Raw genomic sequence first — 26,299 nt, 5'->3', positions numbered from 1 at the left:
GAACATATAAGTTGGCGGAAGTCTCTACATTCAGCAATTCCTACCCGGCAGCTGATTCTAAAGTTTTCAAAAGGCATCACGCGAGTGTAAACATCACTACAACTAGGAAAAAAAATGACCGTAATTCAAACGCAGCTCCCGTCTGTATTTAAACAGACCTTTGCTCTTAATCCCGATCGGGCCAACAAAATAACGAAATCTGAGCAGGTCTAAACACTGAAACTGTTGTTGCTGCACTTTACACTTTGGAAAAGTTATATATACACACATATATATTACACACACACACACACACACACACACACACACACACACATATATATATATATATATATATATATATATATATATATATATATATAATATATATATATATATATATATATATATATATATATATATATATATATATATATATATATATATTTAAATATGAGCAAGCCTACAAGCTGGGATTGGTAATGCTGCACTGTAATCATAGTTATTTATTTATATTTTTCATTATATTTTATTATGTAGTATTGGTTTGAGACAGAGTATTTTATTTAGTGGAGAACTTTGCAGTATTATTTTATTTCTAATTCATATAATTATATTTTATTAAAAAGTGTTTAAAAAATGTTTTAAGTAATAAACAACCTGCAGTTTAATGTTTGCATTTCTTTCCCTTACTGTACCGAAAATGAACGAACCGTGACTTTTATATATATATATATATATATATATATATATATATATATATATATATACACACACACACACACACACACACACAAACCCAATTCCAAAAAAGTTGGGACACTGTACAAACTCATATTTTATTTACAATAGAATATAGAAAACATATCAGATGTTGAAAGTGAGACATTTTTGAAATGTCATGCCAAATATTGGCTCATTTTGGATTTCATGAGAGCTACACATTCCAAAAAAGTTGGAACAGGTAGCAATAAGAGGAAGGAAGAGTTAAATGTACATATAAGGAACAGCTGGAGGACCAATTTGCAACTTATTACTTCTAGGTTAGTATCTTTAAAATGAGTTAGCTCTGTTTTGTTATTTGTTTTGGCTTTTCCCCCTTCTGTAGCTTATGTTGCTCCTTATCTACTTCTGTCTAATAAATTTACTTTTTCACTTTAAAGAGTGTTTTGGGAGTCTGTTGATTGGCTCCATGTTTATTGTTATGAATGTTGTTTTTGTTGTTGTTTTAAATACTCTTTGAGTAGAGATTTGACCTCATTAGTAACAAATGGGAGCAGAAGAAATGTGTCACACATTTTAAAATTAACGAAATTATAAAATACATAGGCTATATGAAAACAGAGAACAAAACAATTGTTTTTTTTTTTTTTTTTTTTTTTTTTTGCTCAGTGGAAACATCTTAAGATACGCAGTCATTTTTTCTCATATGGTAAGAATAATACATCAACAAATTATAATGGCCTGTAAAATGTTGTCCTATAATTGTATAGCTTTTTATAATTTTTTCTGAATTCCTTAAAATTATTTATTAGCCTACATTGTTTTTGATTTTATCCATGCAGCAAATGCTTTACAAACAGCTTTAAAATTACTTTATTGCATTCCAGATGCCTTGAATGCAAAACATTGTCATGAATATGTTGTAAAGTGCCTCGATTTGCTGTATCACGTATGTTTGATTAGGGTTAGAGCTGAACTCTGCTGTGTTATATATTATTTTTTAACCATTAGGTGGCACTGTGCTGAAACTACTCATGTTACCTTAGGTCATGCTTGGTTTAACACTGAACAAGTTTGATCAGAATCTGTTAAACTGTTACAGAGATAGAGCCTCTTACAGTTCAAAAGTTATTAGCAGAAACACAAGTGCAAATTTGGCCTGTTGGTAGGGCTAAAGGGTTTGGAGAAAAGATATTCTAAATTTCATATGGTTAGCATTGACACTGTCCTCTATTTGTGTGCCAATTTTCATAACTTGCCTGCAAGCGGTACCATAAGATTTGTACACTTAATAATACACTGAAGTCTTCATAAAATATCATGTTATTAAAATAATAATAATAATAATAAATAAATAAATCTAAATGGTCTATGCTCAAAATGGCCGATAAAGGAAAACTGGGTACCATTCAATTTAGTATGCTGCTCCAAATCTGATGATCAATCTTATGATTTTTACTAACTGTTCAGAAATAATAAGCAAAAATTTAGTTTTTATATCTTTTGATCAGTAGGTTGCGCTATGCCGAAACTAATTGTATGCCCTCATGCCATGCCTGGTATAACACATAGCAAGTGTTGTCGAGATATAGTGTCATGTCCATTTTTGTGTAAACTTGTCAAATTCGTTGATATGCTTTACAAAAATGGTTTGGTCTTTTGAAAATCTTTTGCTATTTTTCGGCATGGTCTGAAGATGATCTGAGCCAATTTTGGTGAAAATCAGACAAACTGCTTTGGATGGGTTTGGAAAAAGTAAACCTTTAAGAGAATTCTAAACTGATCTTGATCAGTAAACTTTTAAATTATGGTGTCTTGATTTGGCATTCGCCAAGGAGGAAGACATTTAATAAAATAATCTTATTTTTAACCCTTGCAGTTCATAAGTTATTAGCAGAAACGTGAGTGCATATTTGGCCTGTTGGTGTTGCTAGGGTGTTTTATACTCCAAACTTATTATGGTTAACGTTGAGACTGTCCTCTATTCGTGTGGCAAATTTCATAACTTCCATCAAGCGTTTCTATGGACTGCCATAGACTCAAGTGAGGAAGAAGAAGAAGAAAAGGAAGAAATATAGCTGAAAGCATAAATTACAGGGCCAAACACAACAGTGGCAAAATGATGAGCTAAGTATGTAAGTTAGTGTCAGACCAACTGCAGCAATGAGTAACTAGATAAAAAAGTTTGTCAAGACAAGACCAGAAAGTTTGAAAAGTTTACAAAGTTTGAAAAGTTTGAAAATGTGAAAAGTTTAAGCTTAGCATGTTTCTAGCATTATTAGCATGCGACTAGCATGTTGCTAGCATGCTTCTAGCATGATTAGAATGTTGCTAGCATTTCTCTAGCATGATTAGCATGTTGCTAGCATTTTGCTAGCATGTTTCTAGCATGTTTCTAGCATGATTAGCATGCGACTAGCATGTTGCTAGCATGATTTTAGCATGATTAGCATGTTGTTAACATGTTTCTAACATGACTAGTATTCGACTAGCATGTTTCTAGCATGATTAGCATGTTTCTAGCATGTCGCTAGCATTTATCTAACATGATTAGCATGTTGCTAGCATGTTGTTAACATGTAGCTATCATTGTTTCTAGCATAACTAGCATGTGGCTATTATGTTGCTAGCATGATTAGCATGTTGTTATCATGTTGCTATCATTGTTTCTAGCATGACTAGCATGCAACTAGCATGTTGCTAGCATGATTTTAGCATGATTAGCATGTTTTTAACATATTCTAGCATGTGACTAGCATGTTGCTAACATGATTAGCATGATGCTGGCATGTTTCTAGCATGATTAACATGTTGCTAGCATGTTTCTAGCATGATAAACATGTTGCTAGCATGTTTCTAGCATGATTAACATGTTGTTAACATGTTTCTAGCATGATTAGCATTCGACTAAATGTTGCTAGCATGGTGCTAGCATGATTAGCATGCGACTAGCATGTTGCTAGCATGATTAGCATGTTGCTAGCATGTCGCTAGCATGTTTCTAGCATGATTACCATGCAACTTGCATGTTGCTAGCATGATTAGCATATAGCTAGCATGTCGCTAACATGTTTCTAGCATGATTAGAATATTGATAGCATGTCGCTAGCATGTTTCTAGCATGATTAGCATGCGAGTAGCATGTTTCTAGCATGATTAACAAATTTGGTAGCATGTTTCTAGCATGACTAGCATGTGACTAGCATGTTGCTAGCATGATTTTAGCATGACTAGCATGCGACTAGCATGTTGTTAGCATGATTTTAGTATGATTAACATGTTTCTAGCATGATTAGCATGTTTCTAGCATGTTTCTAGCATGATTAGCATGTTGCTAGCATGTTTCTAGCATGACTAGCATGCAACTAGCATGTTGCTAGCATGATGATTTTAACATGACTAGCATGCGACTAGCATGTTGTTAGCATGATTTTAGTATGATTAGCATGTTTCTAGCATGATTAGCATGTTTGCTAGCACGTTTCTAGCATGACTAGCATGCGACTAACATGTTGTTTGCATGATTTTAGTATGATTTGCATGTTGCTAACATGTTTCTAGCATGATTAGCATGTTGCTAGCATGTTTCTAGCATGACTAGCATGTTGCTAGCATGTTTCTAGCATGATTAGCATGTTTCTAGCATGTTTCTAGCATGACTAGCATGCGACTAGCATGTTGCAAGCATGGTTTTAGCATGATTAGCATATTATTAAGATAGATAGATAGATAGATAGATAGATAGATAGATAGATAGATAGATAGAAATAGTCAGATAGATAGATAGATAGATAGATAGATAGATAGATAGATAGATAGATAGATAGATAGATAGATTAGATGAGTTTGAATGAGTTTAAATTGATTAGCATCAAAGCTTGATTGAGTCTAATGGGATTTGGAGCTTGGGTCATCTGAACATCCTGTCAATGAAAGTCTATGGGATTTTTATGAATTTTTAAAATTATTTTTTAAGAAAACCGTAACTCAAACCAGTCTGAAAAGATATAGCACACCAAGTCAGAACAGTATGAAGGTCTGACCCGAGTTTGGAGTATGTAGCTTGAACGGTCTAGGAGGAGTTAGTGTCCAAAAATTTTGCGGCCAGAAAAATAATAATAATAAGAAGAAGAAGAAGAAGAAGAAGAAGTTTAAATAGGATTTCAGTAAGTTGGCTTTCTCAAGCCAACTTAATTAAACCCATCTTAAGATAAACATAGTAAAAATGGCTGAAAAATCATAAAAACAATCATTATTAACATAATTTATTGGTTTTACGGTTTACGGTTTTATGGTAACTTTTTTGGTTTATAACCAAATTGTTTTGGTGTTGCTAGTGTGAGGTGACTATGACATAAAGTGTGGTGTTAATATGTCATAGCTTTGATACACAGATACAGCCTGCAGTTTGCCATCACACCATCAAATTCATTGACGTCATGCCATCAAATAAAAGAAAAAACGTTTTGTCTATCAGCACAAGATCCATTACTTTCTACAGACATGGTCTGAAGATGAGCTGAATTTGGGGAAATTCAGACCAATCATCTAGGAGGAGTTTGAATAAGTGGGTTTTCAAAGTAAATCAAAATGGGGAAAACAGGAAGTTTTGCTGATTATAGGAAAATTCGTATTGATGTTCTCTGCATGATCCAAGGAATCTATAAAAACCAGTCTCATAATAATAGGCAAAAATAATCAAAGCCATCATCATTTTTGTTTTTATTTTGTAATGATATGCCAAAGCATTCATGAAATTTCAAAATGGCTGACGTCCAAAATGCCTCACATTGGAAAATTGGGTATTGTTCAACTTTATGTCACATTCACTTCAAAAATAGCTGTTTTATATATCCTGCCGAAAGAGTGCAGGTACCTTCAGGTCATGTTTGTTATAACACACATCAAGTTTGGTTTAAATACACCAAAGAATTGGAGACATAGCCTCACAATCATTTTGGCATGGAATTTGCTCATGTTTGTTTGAGAATGGTTTGACTTGATGTCCATAACTTTTTAACAGCATGGTCTGAAGATGATCTGAGAAATTTTGTGCAAATTACACAAACCTTTTAGGATGGGTTCGAAAAAGGTTTTTAGAAAACTTCAAAATGGTGGAAAAAGGTTAATGACTGATGACATCATTAGGTACAATCAAATCATCTTGTGGCAAGGAATCAGAGGGGAAAAAAAAACCTTTACAGAAGTTAAAAGCATGACCTAGACAGCAAGCAGTTTCGGGCCAGAACCGGCCCACATCTGGCCAACGTGAAATCCATGCGGCCCAGATGTGGTCCGGTTCTGGGCCGAAACTGCTTGCTGTCTGTGAAGCAGGATTATAAATTTGAACTGTTGATGGCACTAGAGGTTTTGAGTTAGAGACTCCAAATTTGCTGTGTAATGAGTGGTATGGTTCAAACTGTCCTCTATCTGTGTGCCACATTTTATAACTTTCCCACAAGTTATTCTATAGGCTGCAATAGAAGAAGTAGAAGAAGAAGAAGAAGAAGAAGAAGATGAAAAAGGAGAACAAGAAGAAAACTAACAGATACAATATGTTCCCTCTAATAATTCTGATGTACCATTATTGTCGATTCGGTGCGTCTTCTTTCTATTGTTATCTATGGGAGCCCCATAAGTCTGCACCCATACAAGAGGGTCTACAATTGAGCTGAGCTTCTCTTTGTCAGGTTTAGGCAGCTGCTGGGCTGAAATCACCTGAAACGAGAGAAAGAAAAAAAAAGAGCATGTATGCCAATATGAATATGGTAAAAATATGGGAATGGATGCTGCCACAGATTTATTGTAATGTAATTAAATATCAGATTGTTTTCCATCAAAAAAAAAGACTGAAGCACTTGGAAAATTATCAGTGAGCCCAAGTAGCTGTTGTCACACTCTGTGACTAAAGACCAGCCAGCAATGACATGTGGGGCCCAGATGGGTTAAGTTCGGGTTCCATGGTTACTGTGTGGGCATGGGCTTTGGCTGGGTGAAATCAGCAGGTCCCATGTACGTTTTGTAGTATGAGTCCCACATAGGAAGCCCATATGAGCTGATTACATGGGCCCCATAAGGGACAGGCAAACGGCCATTTGGGCATGGGTTTGAACTGAGAACACATATATGGGTCCTGCATAGCATATTTATGGGCCAAGTGGCCATGGGTTTGATTTGGGAACACATATATGGGTCCTGAATGGCATATTTATGGTCCAAGTGGGCATGGGTTTGAACTGGGAACACATATATGGGTCCTGAATGGCATATTTATGAGTTTAGTGGGAATGGCCGGATAGGTTTAATCTGGGAACGCATATATGGGTCCTGTGTGGCATATTTATGTGCTAAGTTGGGTTTGATATGGGAACACATATATGGGTCTTGAATGGCATAAATATGGTCCAAGTGGGCATGGGTTTGAACTGGGAACACATATATGGGTCCTGCATGGCATATTTATGGGCTGAGTGGGGATGGCCGGAAAAAGGAGCGTCCACCACACAGACGCCATGAGTATATTCTGTATTAATGTATTTTTTTTTTGAGAGATTTAAAAAAATATATTTTTGATTTGTTTACCAAATTGGTTATATAACGATGTTGTGACATTGAAATTGTTTTTAAAGATTATGTCTGTTGTTCAATTTAACAATATATTTCTTGAAGTTCAAAGCTTCAAATGTCTTGTATTCATCTTGGACTTATATTCATTCTTTATTTTTAGTTTTTCTTAAATTGTTTCCTTAAACCATTTGGCATGGTTGGGCTTAGATAGGCCTTGCATGAATTGCCCAGTTAGGACCCACACAAGATCCTTACAGAGCCCACTTTAAGCTCATAGGGACATTCACGGTTGAAACGGGTCTGACATGAATTGCCCAATTAAGACCCATGCAGTACCCTTACAGGTCCCACTTTTAGTACGTCCCCATAATGGGGCCCACATTTGCCGTCCATGAAGCCCGTTGATTAGTATTCTGACAATTCTGACAATTAGTATAATGTCATAGTATAATTCTAAATATACTAGCCTACTGTATCATATTAAATTTGCACATTTCTAGGGCCTATAATTTATCAATACGCCAAAAACTTTGCTAAAAAAAATATATATTAAAAAAATGATCCTAAACAACACAATCTACTTCATGCCTTCTGTCCCCTGTGTCACAGTTATGGACTTCTTTTGCAGTGTTTTCATTTATTTTCTGTCGACCTTTGATTAGATCATTCAGTTCACCTGGGTTTTATTAGTTATCATCCTCAACTGTCTGTCCCTCATTATCTCATCCTACTTACCCTAGCTGCCATCAGTGGTGGACGAAGTACACAAATCAAGTACTTGAGCAAAAGTACATATACATATGGTAAAATATTACTCCAGTAAAAGTAAAAGTACTCCTTTTTCAATTTTACTCGAGTGAAAGTACAAAAGTACTCAATTTTTTATGTACTTAAGTAAAAAAGTACTGCAAGATAGATGTTTGCAATTTTATATAGGCTACTTAATTTAATTTTATATTAGCAATTTTTTTTTTTATAATCCTACTGCTCAAAATACCTGGGATTTATTCCAAAATAACCACTATATGGAGTCAAGATATATTTTTATTGTTGATATGGACTACGCTGATGAGAGTAATGTTCACTGTGAAGCTTACACTGTGATGTAGCTGAGAGAAAACAGAGATGACCATCTGATTTTCACCAGGTGGCTGAATAAAAATATTTGGACATTATTTATAAAAATTACATCAACTTAGCACCAACAAGCTAACAATATTTACTTATTTTCAGTACGATGAACATTCATGTCTGTCTACTCATCTAGTTAATCCAAACAATATACATACGTATAACATTACTGTCGATAAACAATATGAAAATAGACGTCACATAGGACATTTTAATAAAACGGATCTATTGTATAAAACACACATTACGGCAGTGGTGAATTTGAACGTGCATGAGTTATTGTATTTAATCTGTGTTATTTTAAGTTTTTTTTGTTGTTGTTTTTTTTTAACCTAAAATTGATGTGTCTGCATCATCGGCACTCGAGCATTTCAGTGGGCTTAAATAGATCACTCTTTACAACGGATTTAGTTCCCAAACAACTGACAGTTTTGACCTAAATATGATTTTCAGTACAATAATTAATCCAAAATTTCGACATTGATAACTTTAGCATTTAGCAACATCAGACGCACGCGCGCTCACAAGATCTCCCGGTTCATAGTTCTGAAGACTCGCACTAAACGGTTCATTTGAATCAGTGAGTGGTCGACTCCAGAACAGCTGCAATAGGATCATTCTAATTCCTAAACGAATCGTTTGGTGCGATTTGCGATCCGATTTAAAAGTTTATTTTGAAAAGACTCAGTTCGTACATGATGAATCACACACCGCTTCTGCGTGTCGGAGCACGTGATATATTATATCGAGTAACGATATGTTTTATGAAATGTAGTGAAGTTAAAAGTACGATTTTATGCTTTGGAATATAGTGAAGTAAAAGTAAAAGTTGCTCAGAATAAAACTGCTCCAGTAAAGTACAGATACTTGAAAAATTTACTTAAGTACAGTAACGAAGTAAAGCTACTCCGTAACTGTCCACCACTGGCTGCCATTTATTAGTTATGTATGCTGCTTTTGTTACCCTGTGTTTTGTACAAACATTCATAATCTTGAATTGCTAAATGCTATTTGGATTACCTTCTGGAACCTTATGCTCTCAATGTCAAATCCAGAAATTTGAATCCATGCATTTATGACCTCAAGGTTACAAGGTACATATAAAGCCTTGAATGGTTTAGCACCTCAGTATTTGAATGAGCTCTTGTAACATTATAATCCTCCACGTCCACTGCATTCTCAAAACTCAGGCAATTTGATAATACCTAGAATATCAAAATCAGCTGCGGGCAGCAGATCCTTTTCCTATTCGGCGCCTAAACTCTGGAATATCTTACCTAACATTGTTCAGGAGGCAGACACACTCTTGCATTTTAAATCTAGATTAAAGACCCATCTCTTTAACCTGGTTTACACATAACACACTAATATGCTTCTAATATCCAAATCCATTAAAGGATTTTTAGGCTGCATTAATTAGGTAAACCGGAACCGGGAACACTTCCCATAACACCCGATGTACTTGCTACATCATTAGAAGAATGGCATCTACGCTAATATTAGTCTGTTTCTCTCTTATTCCGAGGTCACCGTAGCCACCAGATCCAGTCTGCATCCAGATCAGAGGGTCACTGCAGTCACCCGGATCCAGTACGTATCCAGACTAGATGGTGGATCGGCACCTTGAAAGGACCTCTACAGCCCTGAAAGACAGCGGAGACCAGGAAAACTAGAGACCCAGATACAGATCCCCTGTAAAGACCTTGTCCCAGACAACCACCGGGACAAGACCACAAAAAATGATGATTCTTCTGCACAATCTGACTTTGCTGCAGCTGGAATTGAACTGCTGGTTTCGTCTGGTCAGATGAGAACTGGTCCCCCAACTGAGCCTGGTTTCTCCCAAGGTTTTTTCTCCATTCTTAGTTGGGGTCACTTCATTTACAGCGATATCATTGACTTGATTGCAAATAAATGCACAGACACTATTTAAACTGAACAGAGATAACATCACTGTATTCAATGAAGAACTGCCTTTAACTGTCATTTTGCATTATTGACACACTGTTTTCCTAATGAATGTTGTTCAGTTGCTTTGACGCAATGTATTTTGTTTAAAGCGCTATATAAATAAAGGTGACTTGACTTGACCTTCCTTCAACAAGAGCATGACAGAATAACCGGCCCAACAAAAAGTTAAGTGGCGCATTTTCCCTCGTTTGTTTGCTTGTTTGCTGGAGCAGGTGAAACTTGCCCTTGACGACCACACAATACTATTTGTGGACATTGCCAACAATACCAGCTACTCGCTCTGCTCATTCAACTTAGTGAGCCTTGACATCACATGCACAGCGTGGTTGTCCGAAGACGGTCCTCGAGGGGATTTTGTCGCCTTTGTGGAGTTGATGCTGTGAGGTGCAACTCACCACTGACACCTTATTACATTGATGAGGACTACTCTACCAGCACCACTCTGGACCCAGAGCCCAGCCAACCATAACCCCACTATGCGGAGGGCTTTCCCTGAGCCCACCGTGGACGAAGAGTCATGAATCATCTGACCAGGTGCGAGAGCTGGCAAAGGTGGATGATACAGTGGAGAGTAAGGGCGCAGAGGAAAGCCCCGCCCCCTGTTTCACTGCTGAGGGTGAGCTTAAGCAGGACTCAGGGGTTTAATAGACTATTCGGAACTACCCTGTCTTCTCCCATCATCATCTGAAATCTCTGCCAGTCCTGTTATGGCCAAGGAGGGCACTCCTTAACTGTTTGTTTGCCCTAAACTATCTGAACTGTCTATCTCTAACCCTTAACGGTCTGTCTGCCCAATCCAGACCATGGAGGTCATGCCCAAACTGTTTGTCTGCCCTGAACTGTCTGTCTGACATGAACTATCTGTCTGTCCTGTCTCGACCATATAGGTCATTCCACTACGTGTGGTCATCTGAGGTGTGAGAGCAGCACACACAACCCCCGTACTGCTCAAAACTCCAATCCAGCCTCCCTTTCTCACCACCTTTGCTTCGGTCCTCACCACCGCCTCCGCTGTTCCCTGTTGGATTGCAGTGGTTCTGCCAGCCTCCATCGGCATTGTGGCTGGAGGATCCCTTATCTCAACCTCCAGTCTCTGAGACCCAGACTCCGCCTCAGCCCATTTTAATCCCTAGCTCCCTCCTCTCCATTGTGGCCTTCATTGACCCGCCATCACCTCAGGACTCCTTTCCTCAAGCTACGCCTCATAGATCCATCCCATCGGCTCTGTAGGGCACCTTTCTCCATCAAGATCCACCTTGGTCTTTTGTCTCTCCATATCCACTGAGGCCTTCCGGAACCATCTGTTCTGCCTTGGCCCTCCAGATCCTTTCGTCGCCCTGGATCGTTGGCTCTCCGTCTCTGCCTCAGGCTCATCTCCCACCTACTCTGCATATTTTCCACTTTCAAGCTGAATAAACTGAAATGCTTATTGGATTTAAGCATATCAGCTGATGTGTATTTGTGTAATGAGGGAGAGTGTGGCCAAAAGAGATAAACACCCTATATAAAGGTGTGCATAATTATTAGGCAGCTTCTTTTCCTCAGGCAGAATGTGCCAAAAAAAAAAGATTTAGCTGACTCAGAGGGATGCATCACTCTTGAAATTGGAAAGAAACTGGTTTGTGTTCATAGAACCATCAAACGTTTTGTTGCAAATAGTCAACAGGGTCACACGAAAAGTGTTGAGAAAAATCTTTTGTTAAAGATTTGAGATGAATCTAACATGAAGCTACCAGGAACCCATTGTCCTCCAGACCTGTCATATTCAAGAACTGCAACCTATCTTGATTGCCCAGAAGTAGTTCAGAGACATGTCCAAGGTAAGAAAGGTTGAAACCATACCACCACTAAACAAGACACTTGAGCCCCTTTCACACTGCACGTCGGACCTGGCAAATTTCCGGAACATTGCTGGGTCGCCTTCTGTGTGAAAGCAAACATGTCACGGGACTAATCCCGGGTCGGGGACCTAGTAACATTGCCAGGTTCAGTCCCGGAACGAGCGATGACTGAACAAAAGCCAGATCTAATGCCATGTCGTAGTGATGACGCATGTTATCACACAACTCTTTTACCAGGTATTTTGAAGACACATCAACGTTCGCGACAAAAAAATATGTGCAAACTGTAATGAAGCAGAGATCAGGTATTTCCTCACTTTCCATGCTGATGCTGAGATAGTTTGCTAGCTTCAGTGAAAGTATAACGTGCCTAACGTTTTCGACTCGTACATTACACATCACACCCTGATGTCACGTGTCGTTACGGCACCTTTATGGGTTGTGTGTGAAAGCATGTACATATTCCTGGTAGAGCTGAAGATCTTTGCCCGAACCCGACGGGTTCGGGCTTAATTTCTATCATCTTACGCGGGCTCGGGCCGGGCTCGGGCTCGCGCTGCGGTTTGCGAAGTAAACGAGCGGTCATGTGATGTGTTTCGATTAGCGCGATAAAGATGCGAAAATGAATGCTGAGCAGGTGTAACGGAGGCTTGCCTCTGGTGATTACGTTTTGGTTGCACCAGCAACTAAAGCAAAGTCTGAGGTGTGGAAAAGTTTTGACCATGCTTATAATGAGATTAATAAGTGAATAATGACGCACCATCAGTGAGCGCAGGAGCGCGCTGAAGACATCTACAGTGGATTCATTCATTTCCCTCCACAAAAACATGTAGACCTAGCCTAATCTCTGTGAGTAAAGGTTTTTCAAATGATAACTAAATATTCATTGAGTCTTAAATGCATAATGTTGACAGAGTATTTACGCTAATGTTGGCATTATTCTTTTATTAAATAAAGCAAATCCGGCGGAGCCTTTATCTTAATTTCGTTATTGCCAAATACCCATCTTAATTTAAAATTTATCTTAATTTAAATTTTTTTTTTAAATGACTCATTTTTATTGGTGCGTTGGTCTATTTATAGGTTAAATGAGCCTATGTCTAGAATGCTGAGATGTTACGATGTGACACAGGACTTATTTTATTTCTTTATTCCAACTTCCAAGTGGTCTAGTCTACGTTAGTTATGAGTAAATTATGTTAAAACATGAATAAATTGCTCATTGTTGGCAAAAGGCAAAAGAGCTGTGTGCGTGCGCACATTTGAATAATGTCGGGCTGTAAACGGGTTCGGGCTTTAAAAAAGCTGTCAATCAAAATGTACTTGTCGGGCTCGGGCCGAAACCTGTCGGGCTCGGGTCCTGTCGGGCCTAACTTTTAAGGCCCGATTACAGCTCTAATTCCTGGTAATCACTGGCAGTGTGACAGTGCAAAATCTAGCGACCCGGGAACAATTGCCAGGACACATTACCCTTGTATTTGCCGGAATTGCAGTGCGAAAGGGGCTATAAGTTGAGACTGGGCCATGGAATATCTGAAGACAGATTTTTCACAGTTAATATAGACTGATGAGATGAGAGTGACTCTTGACGGACCAGATGGATGAGACCATGGCTGGATCAGTAATGGGCACAGACTTCAAGGTGGAAGTGGGGTACTGGTATGGGCTGGTATTATTAAAGATAAGCTAGTTGGACCTTTTCAGGTTGAAGATTGACTCAAAATCAACTCCCAAACCTACTGCCAGTTTTTAGAAAACCCTTTCTTCAAGCAGTGGTACAGTAAAAAGTCTGCATCTTTCAAGAAGACCATCATTTTTATGCAGGACAGTCCTCTATCGCATGATCCGAAGTATTCCACTCCACGGACAGCCAGTAAAGGCCTTAAAGAGGAATGAATAATGGCATGGCCCCCTTCTTCACCTGATCTAAACCTTATTGAGAACTTGTGGCTTTTCTTAAATGGTAGATTTATGGTGAAGGTAAACAATACACCTCTATGAACAATGTGTGGGAGGCTGTGATTGCAGCTGCACACAAAGTTGATCGTCAACAGATCATGAAACTGACAGACTCCATGAATTGAAGGCTTATGACTTTAGCTGAAAATAAGGGTGGCTGCATTGGCCAATTTTATTTATTTATTTATTTATTGATGACAAGAATTTTTATTTGTACATTTTGAGTTGTTTATTACTTTAACTTTTACAGATGAAAATTAACAAGATGTGAAAATTTTAATTTTTCTTTTAGTTAGGACAATAATTCTGCATACTTATAGCTGCCCAATAATTGTCCACACATAGAAATTCACCTAAGAAAGCCAAAACCTCACTTTTAATTCATTAAATAATCAGGTTTGAGGCTTTTTAACATTTTGGATTGACCAAGAGCACTGTAGTTGTTCAGTAATAAAATTAATCCTCAAAAAAAAAAAAAAAAAAAACATTGTCTAATAATTGTGCACATGGAGTTGACCCAAGAAATTTGCATATTAAATATGATACAGTAGGATAATATATTCAGAAACTGGCATTATAATTATTTTTCAACAGAATATTACACAGAAAGTTTAAATTATGCAAGAATCAATGTTTTAAAAATGTTTATACAAGATTTAAAGCATTATTTTTTCAGTTAATTTATACCACCATAGGGTGACATGTCATGGGGGATACATTTACAATTACATTTATTCATTTAGCTGACACGTTTATCCAAAGTGACTTACAACTGTCAAAAGGTTACATGCCTCTGGAGCAACTAGGGGTTAAGTGTCTTGCTCAAAGACACATTGGTGTCGCACAGTGGATTCGAACTTAGGTCTCTCACACCAAAGGCATGTGTCTTATACACTGCTCCAACACCACCCCAGATACAGATTTTGAAAAAAATCTTGAACCCAAGAAATGAGAACTACACTCACTCCACAGCCTCTCAAATGTTTGTGCCCCCAGGATAGGTCACCCTTTTTAGGGTTAAGTATATGTGTAATACATGTCAAATGTGAAGTCAAATGTGTAACACTGTGACATCATTGAGCGTTGTGAGGTTTTGTTTTAATAAAGACCTCTCTGTTTAGTGCTACAGTATACCTTGATAGTAAGCAGAGTTGGATTGTGGCCAGGGCCTCCCCCAGTGTTTTCTGGGTTAAACTCTGAATCAGGCTGGCACATAAAGCTCGGTTTTAGCAAGTAGCCACAGCAGCCATTTGGTAAAAAACGGCCTCTGTTTAGATCCATCTCTTCACATTGGGTTTGGAAGTTCAATGCCACTGTAAAATAATTTTTTGTCAGTTGTTTATAAATGTGAAATACACACTCATTTTAAAAATGATCATAGTCTGCATGTTTTCTTTGCTTAAATGTTTACCCATCTGACAACCAGCATTCCACATGTCTTGAGGGTTGTAGTTGGAGGATTGCACACGCTGACCAGATGGGTAGATCCTGCTCAACTGCATGCTGTTGTGACGTACAAACAACTTCCCTATGAAAAAAAGAGAGAGACATTTTGGAACCATTAAAAAAAAAAAAAAAAAATCTAATAAATAGGAGACAATGTTTATCTTTGATTTACTGTTAAAGTTACATTAGTTTTTTACTGTAGTCGTGTTGTTTATGTGTGAAAAAAGGCAAATATAACTTCTGTTTACACATCATTTCGTTAATTATTCAATTAATTATGCCAAAAAAATAAAAATAATAATAACAATAATTGTGTGTAGTTAAAGATACATAAAATAATACATAACATGACAATAAACACAATATATAATTTGAAATGTGGAGGAGATTACTCTGTAATTTATATTTTAAGTCCACAGGGAACAAAGTATCTGTACACTGAATAAACACACTCCCAAACATGCACTTGCATATAGTACCTGATTCTTTGATTAGTTTCAACGCATCACTCTCAGAAAACGAGGATATTTCATTGGGAGGTTTCTTGGCACATGGGTCAAACTGTTTGAAAGCAACACTGTGGGTGTACACCACCAGATCAGACAGCTCTGGACTCAATTTGCAATCCCTCTGAGGAAAAGCAAATACAAAATGTAACTTAGTAATCTAAAAATTCAAAAGTGAGGATTATGATGTTCCTGATGATGATGAAATAGCATGTGATAGTGATAGCAAACCAAAGTAACATGAAACCTATACTCGGAATTTGTCCTCTGCATTTAATTCATCCAAGATAGTGCACACACAGTAGGAGCAAAGAGTAGAGAACACATACACACATCGTGGTCACCCATGCACCAGGGGGGCAACCATTATTGCTGTAGCACCTGGGGAGCAATTGTAGGTTAGATACCTTGCACAAGGCCACCTCAATTGTGGGTTTTGAGTGTGGAAAAAATTGCTGATCATTCATCCCCCATGTATACAAACATACATATCAGTGATTCTTAAGTGCCTGGAGCCCCCAAACACTGCACATTTTGCATTTTTAGTCTTTATTAATGAGTTGATGGCCTGAATCAGGTGTGTTGATTAAGGAAACATGTAAAAGTAATACCTGTGTCATACCCATGCCATTGTACAGAGTTGTGTCCTGATATGTCACAAAAACAAGAGCACACACATACACAAACACGTCTATGTTACTAAAAGGGGACTGATGGGACCAGTGTTTCTGGTCAATTTGAAGAAAAGAAATTACACAAAGTTTTCATTTAAGGTCTTTTTTCATAATATAACTGATTTTTTTTAAATATATTTTTTAAAACATTCCAAGTGAGTACCATATGCTCTGAGCGATGTCTACCTATCCAACAGGAGACCTCCATAGAATGCAATGCAACTGTGTGTGGAAACACAAGGGCAATTGTACCAAAGCATTGATTCGTCTACTATTTGGGGTCACCCAAATAGTAGACGAATCAATGCTTTGATTCTAGGAGCCTGATTCGACTACCAATCTAACAGTGGAATATTCACAGGGTGTTATTGATTATGCCATTTTGACTATATGGGGGAGCTCAAATATCTGATTTCACATAGAACTACCGGTTTTATCCCAATAAGCTAATATACAGCCTATTATGATTAAGCTGTAAGAATCAGAAAAGAAAGATGCTTCAAATTAATATTTTAAAGTGCGTGAATAAATCCAACCACCCCTATAGATTTATGTTTCACTTTCCATAAAACGTGACCAACAGAGGAGCATCTTTGTTGCTCCTCTGCTCCATCTTTAATGTCACAGAAGGTTTTAATATAAAAAATGAATCTTGCAAACATGAAGACTTTAAACATACAATTGCGACAATATATGGTTTTTCAAGTCATCTCCAGCAGGTGATAAATAAAGTATATGAACAATGCAGTGCAAATTGACAATTTATTACAGTATAGAAATTATTCTGCCTTATTATGTGATAAAAAGTGTTTGTAGTATATGAACAAATCATTACTATTTGTTATTGTCCAGCAGTTATGGATTTATAAGCCAATTAAAAGATAGAAATTAGAGAAGTTGCCTATAGTATCCACTACCAGCCAAAGGTTTTTGAACAGTAAGCTTGTTAATAATTTTAAAGAAGTATCTTCTGTTCACCAAGCCTGCATTTATTTTAACATAAAGTACAGCAAAACGGTAACATTTCGAAATATTTTTACTAGCCAATTTAAAATAACTGTTTTCTATCTGAATATCTTTAAAAAATGCAATTTATTGAGATTTCAAAGCTGAATTTTTAGCATCATTACTCCAGTCACAAGATCCTTCAATAATAATTCTGAAATCATTCATTTTTTAATCAATTTAAAGAATCCTTGCTAAATAAAAGTATTAATTTCTATAATTTATTTTCCAAAAAATAAAAATTATACTGACTATAAGCTTTTGAATTATATAGTTTATAATGATGCAAAAGCTTTTTATTTCACATAAATGCTCATCTTTGGAGCCTTCTATTTATCAGAGAATACTGAAAAAATGTACTCATCTGTTTTAAATATTGATAATCAGCATATTAGAATGATTTCTGAAGGATGTGACACTGAAGACTGGAGGAATGATGCTGAAAATACAGCTTTGATCACAGGAATAAATTACATTGTAAAATATATTCAAATAGAAAAGTTATTTTAATTAGTAAAAATATTTCACAATATTACTCATTTAGCTGTACTTTTGATGTAGCTGTACTTTTGAATAAATGCAGGCTTGGTGAGCAGAAGAGACTTCTTTAAAAACATTAAAAATCTTACTGTATAAAACGGTTGGCTGGTAGGCTATATAGATTACAGCAATGTTATATTGTAATGTTTTATATTATATTGTAATGTATATATATATATATATATATATATATATATATATATATATATATATATATATATAGATCTGACGCTATCGGTTGCTTTTGGTACTGGAGGGGAAAAAATTAATCTACTATGTATTTTTGCTTAATAATGTTATCGTGCACATTTTATCTTACCAAACATTTCTAATTTGCGATCATATTAAGACGTTTGTCTGTGAAATCTGCGAGATCTCTCATGCGCGCCACGGAGGCTGTCTGTCAGTCACACAAACACACCACAAAACCGAGCGCGCCGCACACACACACATAAAAAATCAGAAAGCGGCGTGCCTAGAGTTTTCCGCGCGTTTTTAGACGCGATATGTGAACGGCCCCTTACAGTACGAAAAATCCTGCTTAATACAAAGAGTGACGATGGCGGAGACAGCAAAACGTTCCAAACTGTGGTCATACTTCACTAGAGTTGATGCAGACAACACTGGTTGTCATAAGTCAAAGCATCTTTCAAAAGTGCATTATGTGCAGACAGAGAAATGCAAAGATTTCGATTGCCAACACAACACAAAGTAACAAAACACAAATTACAGATAAGAATACCGTTAAAGTACCGGACCGTTAAGCAGTATGTAAGCGTAGTAGCCTAATACCGTTAAAACCTTAACGATACCCATAAATAAGTTACAATGGTAAAAGCTTGTGTAATTAACTGCCATACTCGTACTCATGACCGGCATGGAAAAATAATTTGAATGGAGTGCGGTTTTTCAGCTTTCCCGCCTGGAAAACCGCACCTTGATCTCAGGTCTCCGAGTTAACAAAGCGGCGTCACATGGCTTGGTTAGCAGCAGTAAGAAGGAAAAGAGGGATTGTCCCTTTGGTCTGATATATACACACGTATGTATGTGCATATATATATATATATATATATATATATATATATATATATATATATATATATATATATATATATATATATATATATATATTAGTGCTGTCAAAATTAGCGCGTTAACGCATTCGATTAATTTGAAATATTTAACGCGTTAAAATAAAATAACGCAATTAACGCGGTTGCAGTTTTTTTTTATTTCCAGTTGTGGCCTATGTGTGTTCAACGTGCAAAGAAATATGGATAAGACCAAGGAAGGACTTTTAGACGGAAAGTTTCAGTATAAAACTCTGCCGGATTACTCTTCAGTCTGCCACAAGAAACATTACTCTTCATTTAGTCTGCCACAAGAAACAGCAACATTAAAATCATGAACTCAAATGTCATTGTTAAAAAAAAAAAAAAAAAAAAAAAAAAATGACTGTAACAGTGCGTAAATCAGACCTTTCTGTAACGCTAACGTTAATAAGCTTAAACGAAATAATTGTGTAGCGGAGTATTTTTTGTACACAGTGCCGCGAACTGTCAATCACTCCTGTACGCGTGCATCACTGTCCTCCTCAGCTGCAGCAACTTGCGCTCTCTCTCTTCATCAAGCTTTAAAACAAAAAGGGGACAAAAAGATCATATTGTCTTTGTGCATAGGCTATAGATTAATTAGATAAATAAATATCTAAATTTGTGCCTTGCCGTCTACGGTATTTTTTTAGAACTTAGAAAAAAGATGCTGCAGCCAATGAACAGCCAGCGGGGGCTGCAGGACGACTCAACCTCCGCAGACAGTTTTTAATGTTTATCAGACAATAAATACTCAAGATTTTGCTTTAGTATAACTCACAACGAGTTTCACACACCTTCTCCGGCCACGTTGAGTTGTTGACACTTAACAGTGGGAAAAGCGACACATGCGCTATTCACTTGTATAACTTAAGGGTGAATGGGTAATGTAGTTTCTGCTCTGGGTGGGATGAATTAGGAAGCTTGCATTGTGAAGGGCGCTCTGAAAATCGGCGGTGCAGGTAAAAGATTAAAACCTCTATTAAAACAGATGTCCAAATGAGCGTACCGGTACGCTACAAGCACGTTCTGGGCGCACGGAGAGGTGGCGGTACGCTCAAGAGCTATATTTGGAAGTGGCGGTACTGAGTACTGGTGCGTACTGGCCCACTTAAAGCACTGGCAATGACTATACTTTGGAATTTTTTTGCAGTCCACTTAGAATTCAACATGGAAATCATTTTTGTTTTTCATTGGCATTGATTGTTTTGAAATTCAAATGGTACTTACATGCCTGTGTTTTTATTTCTGTAATAAATATGGCTTTCAAGCCAACAGTTAATTTGGAGGATATTGATGGTTTATTGCAGGTATGTTGTTTACATGAGAAAATCTGTGTTACAAGTTAAACAAAAATTCCAATAAACAATCATATTTTGAATTTAAATATTTTGAATTTAAATTTAAATGTCTTGAGTTTACATTAATTATTTACATTTTACATTTACATATCCAAAAAGTTTCAGTCTTTTAATTGCGATTAATCGCGATTAATTTTTAAAAATTGTGCGATTAATTAGTTAATTTTTTTTAATCGATTGACAGCACTAATATATATATATATATATATATATATATATATATATATATATATATATATATATATGTATATATATGTATATATGTATGTATATATATGTATATGTATATATGTATATGTATGTATATGTATATATATATATATATATATATATATATATGTATATATATGTATATATATATATGTATATATATGTATATATATATGTATATATATGTATATATATATATGTATATATATATATATATATATATATATATATATATATATACAGAAATGTACGTTATATAAACAACTTTTTTTTGGATGTGATTAATAGATTTGACAGACTTACATTAAATGTTACCTATGCATGAACCACATCTCCTGCATTATGAGTGTTATGCATATTGCATACCACCTGTTACAGTAATAAACGGCAAAATTGATCAATTCTGTATCTCTTTATTTGTGCATCATAACACACTGAGGTTAATTTGTACAGTTTACAATAACGCATATTAAAAAGTAAAGGGGCAGTGTAACACATAAAAGGTAATTAGGTAAACAAGTATCAAGACCACAGGTAGGGCAGTGAAAATTGGAAAAAAAGAAGATTATTTAATTTATACGTTCAGTGCACTTCAAGTATCCTTCAAGTATAGTACAGTAACCTTCAAGTATCAAGAACATAGATAATGTAATAAGTGAAAAAGGTACATAGAAAGACAATTGTTAAAATTGATTAATTCAAGACCTTTGTGCAGACAACAGTTTTCCGCTCGTTGACGCGGATAATTTGAAGGTTCTGCACCCATCCATTTGTAAATTGCAGGTGAGACTCGAGAGATTTATTAAACTGATCAGAGGTGTATGCTCTGACACTACAAACAAGTTAAGAAAACACATTGGGGAAGGTTACGAGCGGCAGCTCTTTAAGATCATCCGACCACTCTTTGTGTTCGTGCTTGTCTTGATTTTTTTCTAAATACCGCATCTTTGCTTCCTTGTTGAGTTTTTCTTTATATGTAATCTTACACTTGATCTGTATGTCATGTCATGTCACTTTCACTTTCACTTTTACTGATGAGCGTGTCCCCAAACATGGCCGCGACTACCCAGAATGCAATGCGCATTGACGTAGTTTCCCAAGCTCTATACTGTCCATGTCCAGAAAGGTAAGAAAAACATCATCAAAGTAGTCCATGTGACATCAGAGGGTCATACATTTTGGTCCAAAAATAGCAACAACTACGACTTTATTAAGCATTGTCTTCTCTTCCGGGTCTGTAATGTGCGCGTTCTCTGCAGTATGATATCCGGTTCAGGAACGAATCATTCGATGTAACCAGTTCACCAAATCGAACTGAATCATTTGAAACGATTCACATCTCCAATAAGCATTAATCCACAAATGACTTAAGCTTTTAAGTTTTTTAATGTGGCTGACACTCCCTCTGAGTTAAAACAAACCAATATCCCGGAGTAATTAATTTACTCAAACAGTACACTGACTAAACTGCTGTGAAGAGAACTGAAAATGAACACCTAGCCAAGCCAGATAACGAATAAAAGATCGACTCATTCTGATTCAGACATTTAAACATTAGACATTTAGACATTTAAATATTATCACATCTTTTGAGATTTTAGCTTTAAAGGGGGGGTGAAATGCTCGTTTTCACTCAATATCCTGTTAATCTTGAGTACCTATAGAGTAGTACTGCATCCTTCATAACTCCAAAAAGTCTTTAGTTTTATTATATTCTGTACCGATTTTTCCCAGAAAAACACGACCGGCTGGAGGCGTGACGTGTGGGCGGAGCTAAAGAATCATGAGCGCCAGTAGGCTTTTGCATTGAGAGCGTTTGGAAGCTGTGACATTACCGTGAGGAAAAAAACATCCAAAACAAACCATGGCTAACAGTCAGATTCAGCCGTTTATTTATGATCCAGAATCACATCCCGAGGCTGAAACTGAAGGAGAGCAGCAGCAACGACTCACTCCGAGCGGGGCTCGAACCCGGGTCTCCGGCATGGGAGGCGGACGCACTAACAAGGAGGCAGAGATATTTTAAGAAGTTTTACTCACCGCCTGCGGTTCCAACACACGATCGTGACCCTTTTTCGTTGGGATTGCATCATCCTTAAGAAATAAATGATATGCAAATCCATCGTCAAACTGGGCCTTGTTTGTAAAACAAGCATCTTTGAAATGTAGGGAACAAACACAAACACTTGCACAACTTCGTTGATGCTCTGTAAAAATAAACTCCATCCACTGGTCCTTTAATGCTGTTTTTTTTTTTTTGGTAATCTGTGCAGGGTTGTCTTACCCTTGCAACCAAAAATACACTTCTTTTGTGACATTTCGCGACGCTCTCGCTCTGATCAGTGAATGTCTGTTGTGACATTCTGAATCAAAACTATTGTATAGAACACACCTGTCTGAGTGCCATTAGTGGTCAAGTTGAAGTATATTTACTTGATCTCAATAGTCTGTACACAAGATTCTATATTTGAATCAGTTTTAGTGATATTTGAAATAAGGAATGTTGTTCATTTTAACAGCTTTGAAAGATTTTAAAGAGAATTTCTAAAGAGAGTGCAAACATACAGTTTTGTAACTATGTTACGACACTGAGATCCCAATATCTCTGGGATTAAACCATATACAGCCATAAAGTTAAAATTGACATTTTCTGGTTTTAATATTTGTTCTTTAGACATTCTTGAAATATTATTGAGTATCAACTACTTTAAAAAGTAAAAAATAAAAAGATATATTGAGACATATTCGATATTGCCTGTGTTTTGAGTCACAGGCAAGCAAAATTAGGGAAAACAATAAGTTCCTTTTCCCTTTTTGGAACTGTCAGCATTGGTATTCACTGCAACAAAGCTTGCCAAAATCAAAATATTTTACTATTATATTTTACAATCAGATGTATTATGTATAACTGTTTAGTTCATGGGTCTGTGAGGGTTCAAATGAAATGTCGAAAATGAAGTCAGCACAATAACTATTTATATATAAAAATATTATCAAAAAAAAACATTGCATTCACATTTCACATTCTGGTTATCTCTGAAACAAGGTTGATAATAACACTAGGCAAGGCAAGGCAAGTTTATTTATATAGCACATTTCGCACACAAAGTGCTTTACATTCTGTAAAAGACAGTAATATAATGAAGAAAAATAATAACAAGAATAAAACAAGCAGTTTTAAAACTTTTACAATTATTAAAATGAATTTAAAACAGTTAGAAAATGATTTTACATAAAATAAAATAAAAAATAAAAACAGTGAAAATATAGTCCAATCAGTTCAGACATTGCACAGTGCTCATTCAATAAATGCACAGCTAAACAGATGAGTTTTAAGTCTAGATTTAAATGTGACTAGTGTTTTAGCACATCTGATCTCTTCTGGAAGCTGATTCCAACTGCTGGCCGCATAGTAACTAAAGGAGGACTACCCTTGTTTTGTGTGAACCCTTGGTATTTCTAACTGACTTGATCCTAATGATCTGAGTGGTCTGTTAGGCTTATAGTGAGTGAGCATATCTGAAATATATTTCGGTCGTAGGTCATTTAGTGACTTATATACGAGTAAAAGTACTTTAAAATCAATCCTAAATGTAACCGGAAGCCAGTGTAAGGACCTGAGGGCTGGGGTGATATGCTCAGATTTTCTGGTTATAGTCAGAATCCTGGCAGCAGCGTTCTGGATGAGCTGCAACTGTCTAATGGTCTTTTTGTGTAGGCCAGTGAGGAGCCCATTACAATAGTCCACCCTGCTGGTGATGAAGGCATGAACAAGTTTCTCCAAGTCTTGGCTGGAAACAAAACACCTAATTATTGCAATGTTTTTTAAATGATAGTATGCTGATTTAGTTACTGCTTTGACATGACTACTGAAACTAAGGTCTGTCTCCAGAATCACACCAAGATTCCTGACTTGATTTTTAGTTGTTGGACCCCTAGAATCAAGGTATGCATTCACCTTGAACACTTCATCGTTGTTTCCAAATGCAATGACTTCATTTTTTTCCTTGTTTAACTGAAGAAAGTTCTGGCACATCCAACTATTAATTTCATCAATGCATTGGCAGAGGGAGTCAATTGGGCTGTAGTCATTTGGAGATAAGGCTAGGTAAATCTGGGTATCATCAGCATAGCTGTGATAGGCAAATTGGTTCTTTATCATTATTTGACTTAGTGGGAGCATATACAGGCTAAACAAGAGCGGTGCAAGAACTGACCCTTGTGGGACCGCATGTCATGGACGTCCACTTAGACCAATGCTCTCCTATACTCACATAATATCCTCTCCCTTCTAAGTATGACCTGAACCATTTGAGTACCATCCCAGAAAGCCAGACCCAGTTTTCCAGTCTCTCTAGTAGTATGTTATGATCGACAGTGTCAAACGCAGCACTGAGATCTAGCAATACCAGCACCGATATTTTGCCAGAGTCACAATTTAAGCGAATATCATTTATTATCTTAATGAGTGCTGTCTCTGTGCTGTGATGTGGTCGAAAACCAGATTGAAAATTGTACAGTTATCCATTTGAGTTTAAGTATTTGTTCAGCTGATTAAAAACTACCTTTTCTATAATTTTGCCTATAAAAGGAAGATTAGATATTGGTCTAAAATTGCTCAAAATGGTGTTATCAAGATTGCTCTTTTTTCAGGAGGGACTTAACCCTTTAGGCACCAGAGGTTTTTTTCCTAAAACTTTCGCTTTTGACATCTTAATTTCAAAAAGCTATATCTTAAAAGTTATAAAAGATAGTGACTTTCTGTCAGTTATAAAAATATTAAGGATGACCCAATGTTTATGTAGGGATTACATTTTCCATTTAATTTGCATATTATGACGTCATATGTTGGTGGCCATCGTGAATTATAGAATTTTCATGAAAAATCACATGCTTAAATGATAAAATGCAGCACTCACTACCCCCCCCCCCCCAAAATGTAGAGATTTTCAATTTACTACATACAGCAGGCACTCTGTTTCCATGTCAAGACCCGTTTAGTTCAAAAGCTCTGCCCCGTGTCACATCGCCTCTGCTCCTGCTACGAGCAGCGCGGCCACATCTGCCTCGCGCACGCACTGAGTGTGCATAACTCGGACTACTGTCTTTATCATTGCAACTCCCCACCCTGCCTCCACTATGCCCCCTAACTGTCCAATAAATACTTTGACCTGGTCTAACATACCCAGTGGCATTAGACAAAGTCTCCACTACAATACTGTCGCCGCGATTGCGGAGAGGCACACGGTCAGAAGACAAAGCTACATGTCTAGCGCGGTAAAAATCTCCCGCCTC

At 36.7% G+C, this 26,299-nt stretch overlaps 1 protein-coding gene across 1 annotated transcript in view; it reads right to left on the bottom strand.

The window, feature by feature from the left end:
* Window positions 1–26,299, bottom strand: part of plcd3b (phospholipase C, delta 3b) — a 105,657-nt gene that overhangs the window by 1,280 nt on the left and 78,078 nt on the right. The window contains exons 11-14 of the mRNA XM_026222770.1: window positions 16,097–16,247; window positions 15,583–15,699; window positions 15,306–15,484; window positions 6,285–6,420 (exon numbers count right to left, since the gene is read on the bottom strand). Of these exons, the coding sequence (XP_026078555.1) occupies window positions 6,285–6,420; window positions 15,306–15,484; window positions 15,583–15,699; window positions 16,097–16,247 (583 nt within the window). The remainder of the gene's footprint in view (window positions 1–6,284; window positions 6,421–15,305; window positions 15,485–15,582; window positions 15,700–16,096; window positions 16,248–26,299) is intronic.

The sequence above is a fragment of the Carassius auratus genome, chromosome 37 (genome assembly GCF_003368295.1).
Source record: "Carassius auratus strain Wakin chromosome 37, ASM336829v1, whole genome shotgun sequence".
Taxonomy (NCBI): Eukaryota; Metazoa; Chordata; class Actinopteri; order Cypriniformes; family Cyprinidae; genus Carassius; species Carassius auratus.
The sequence above is the reverse complement of the archived record's forward strand: the minus strand, read 5'-3'. Positions and strand labels throughout refer to the sequence as shown.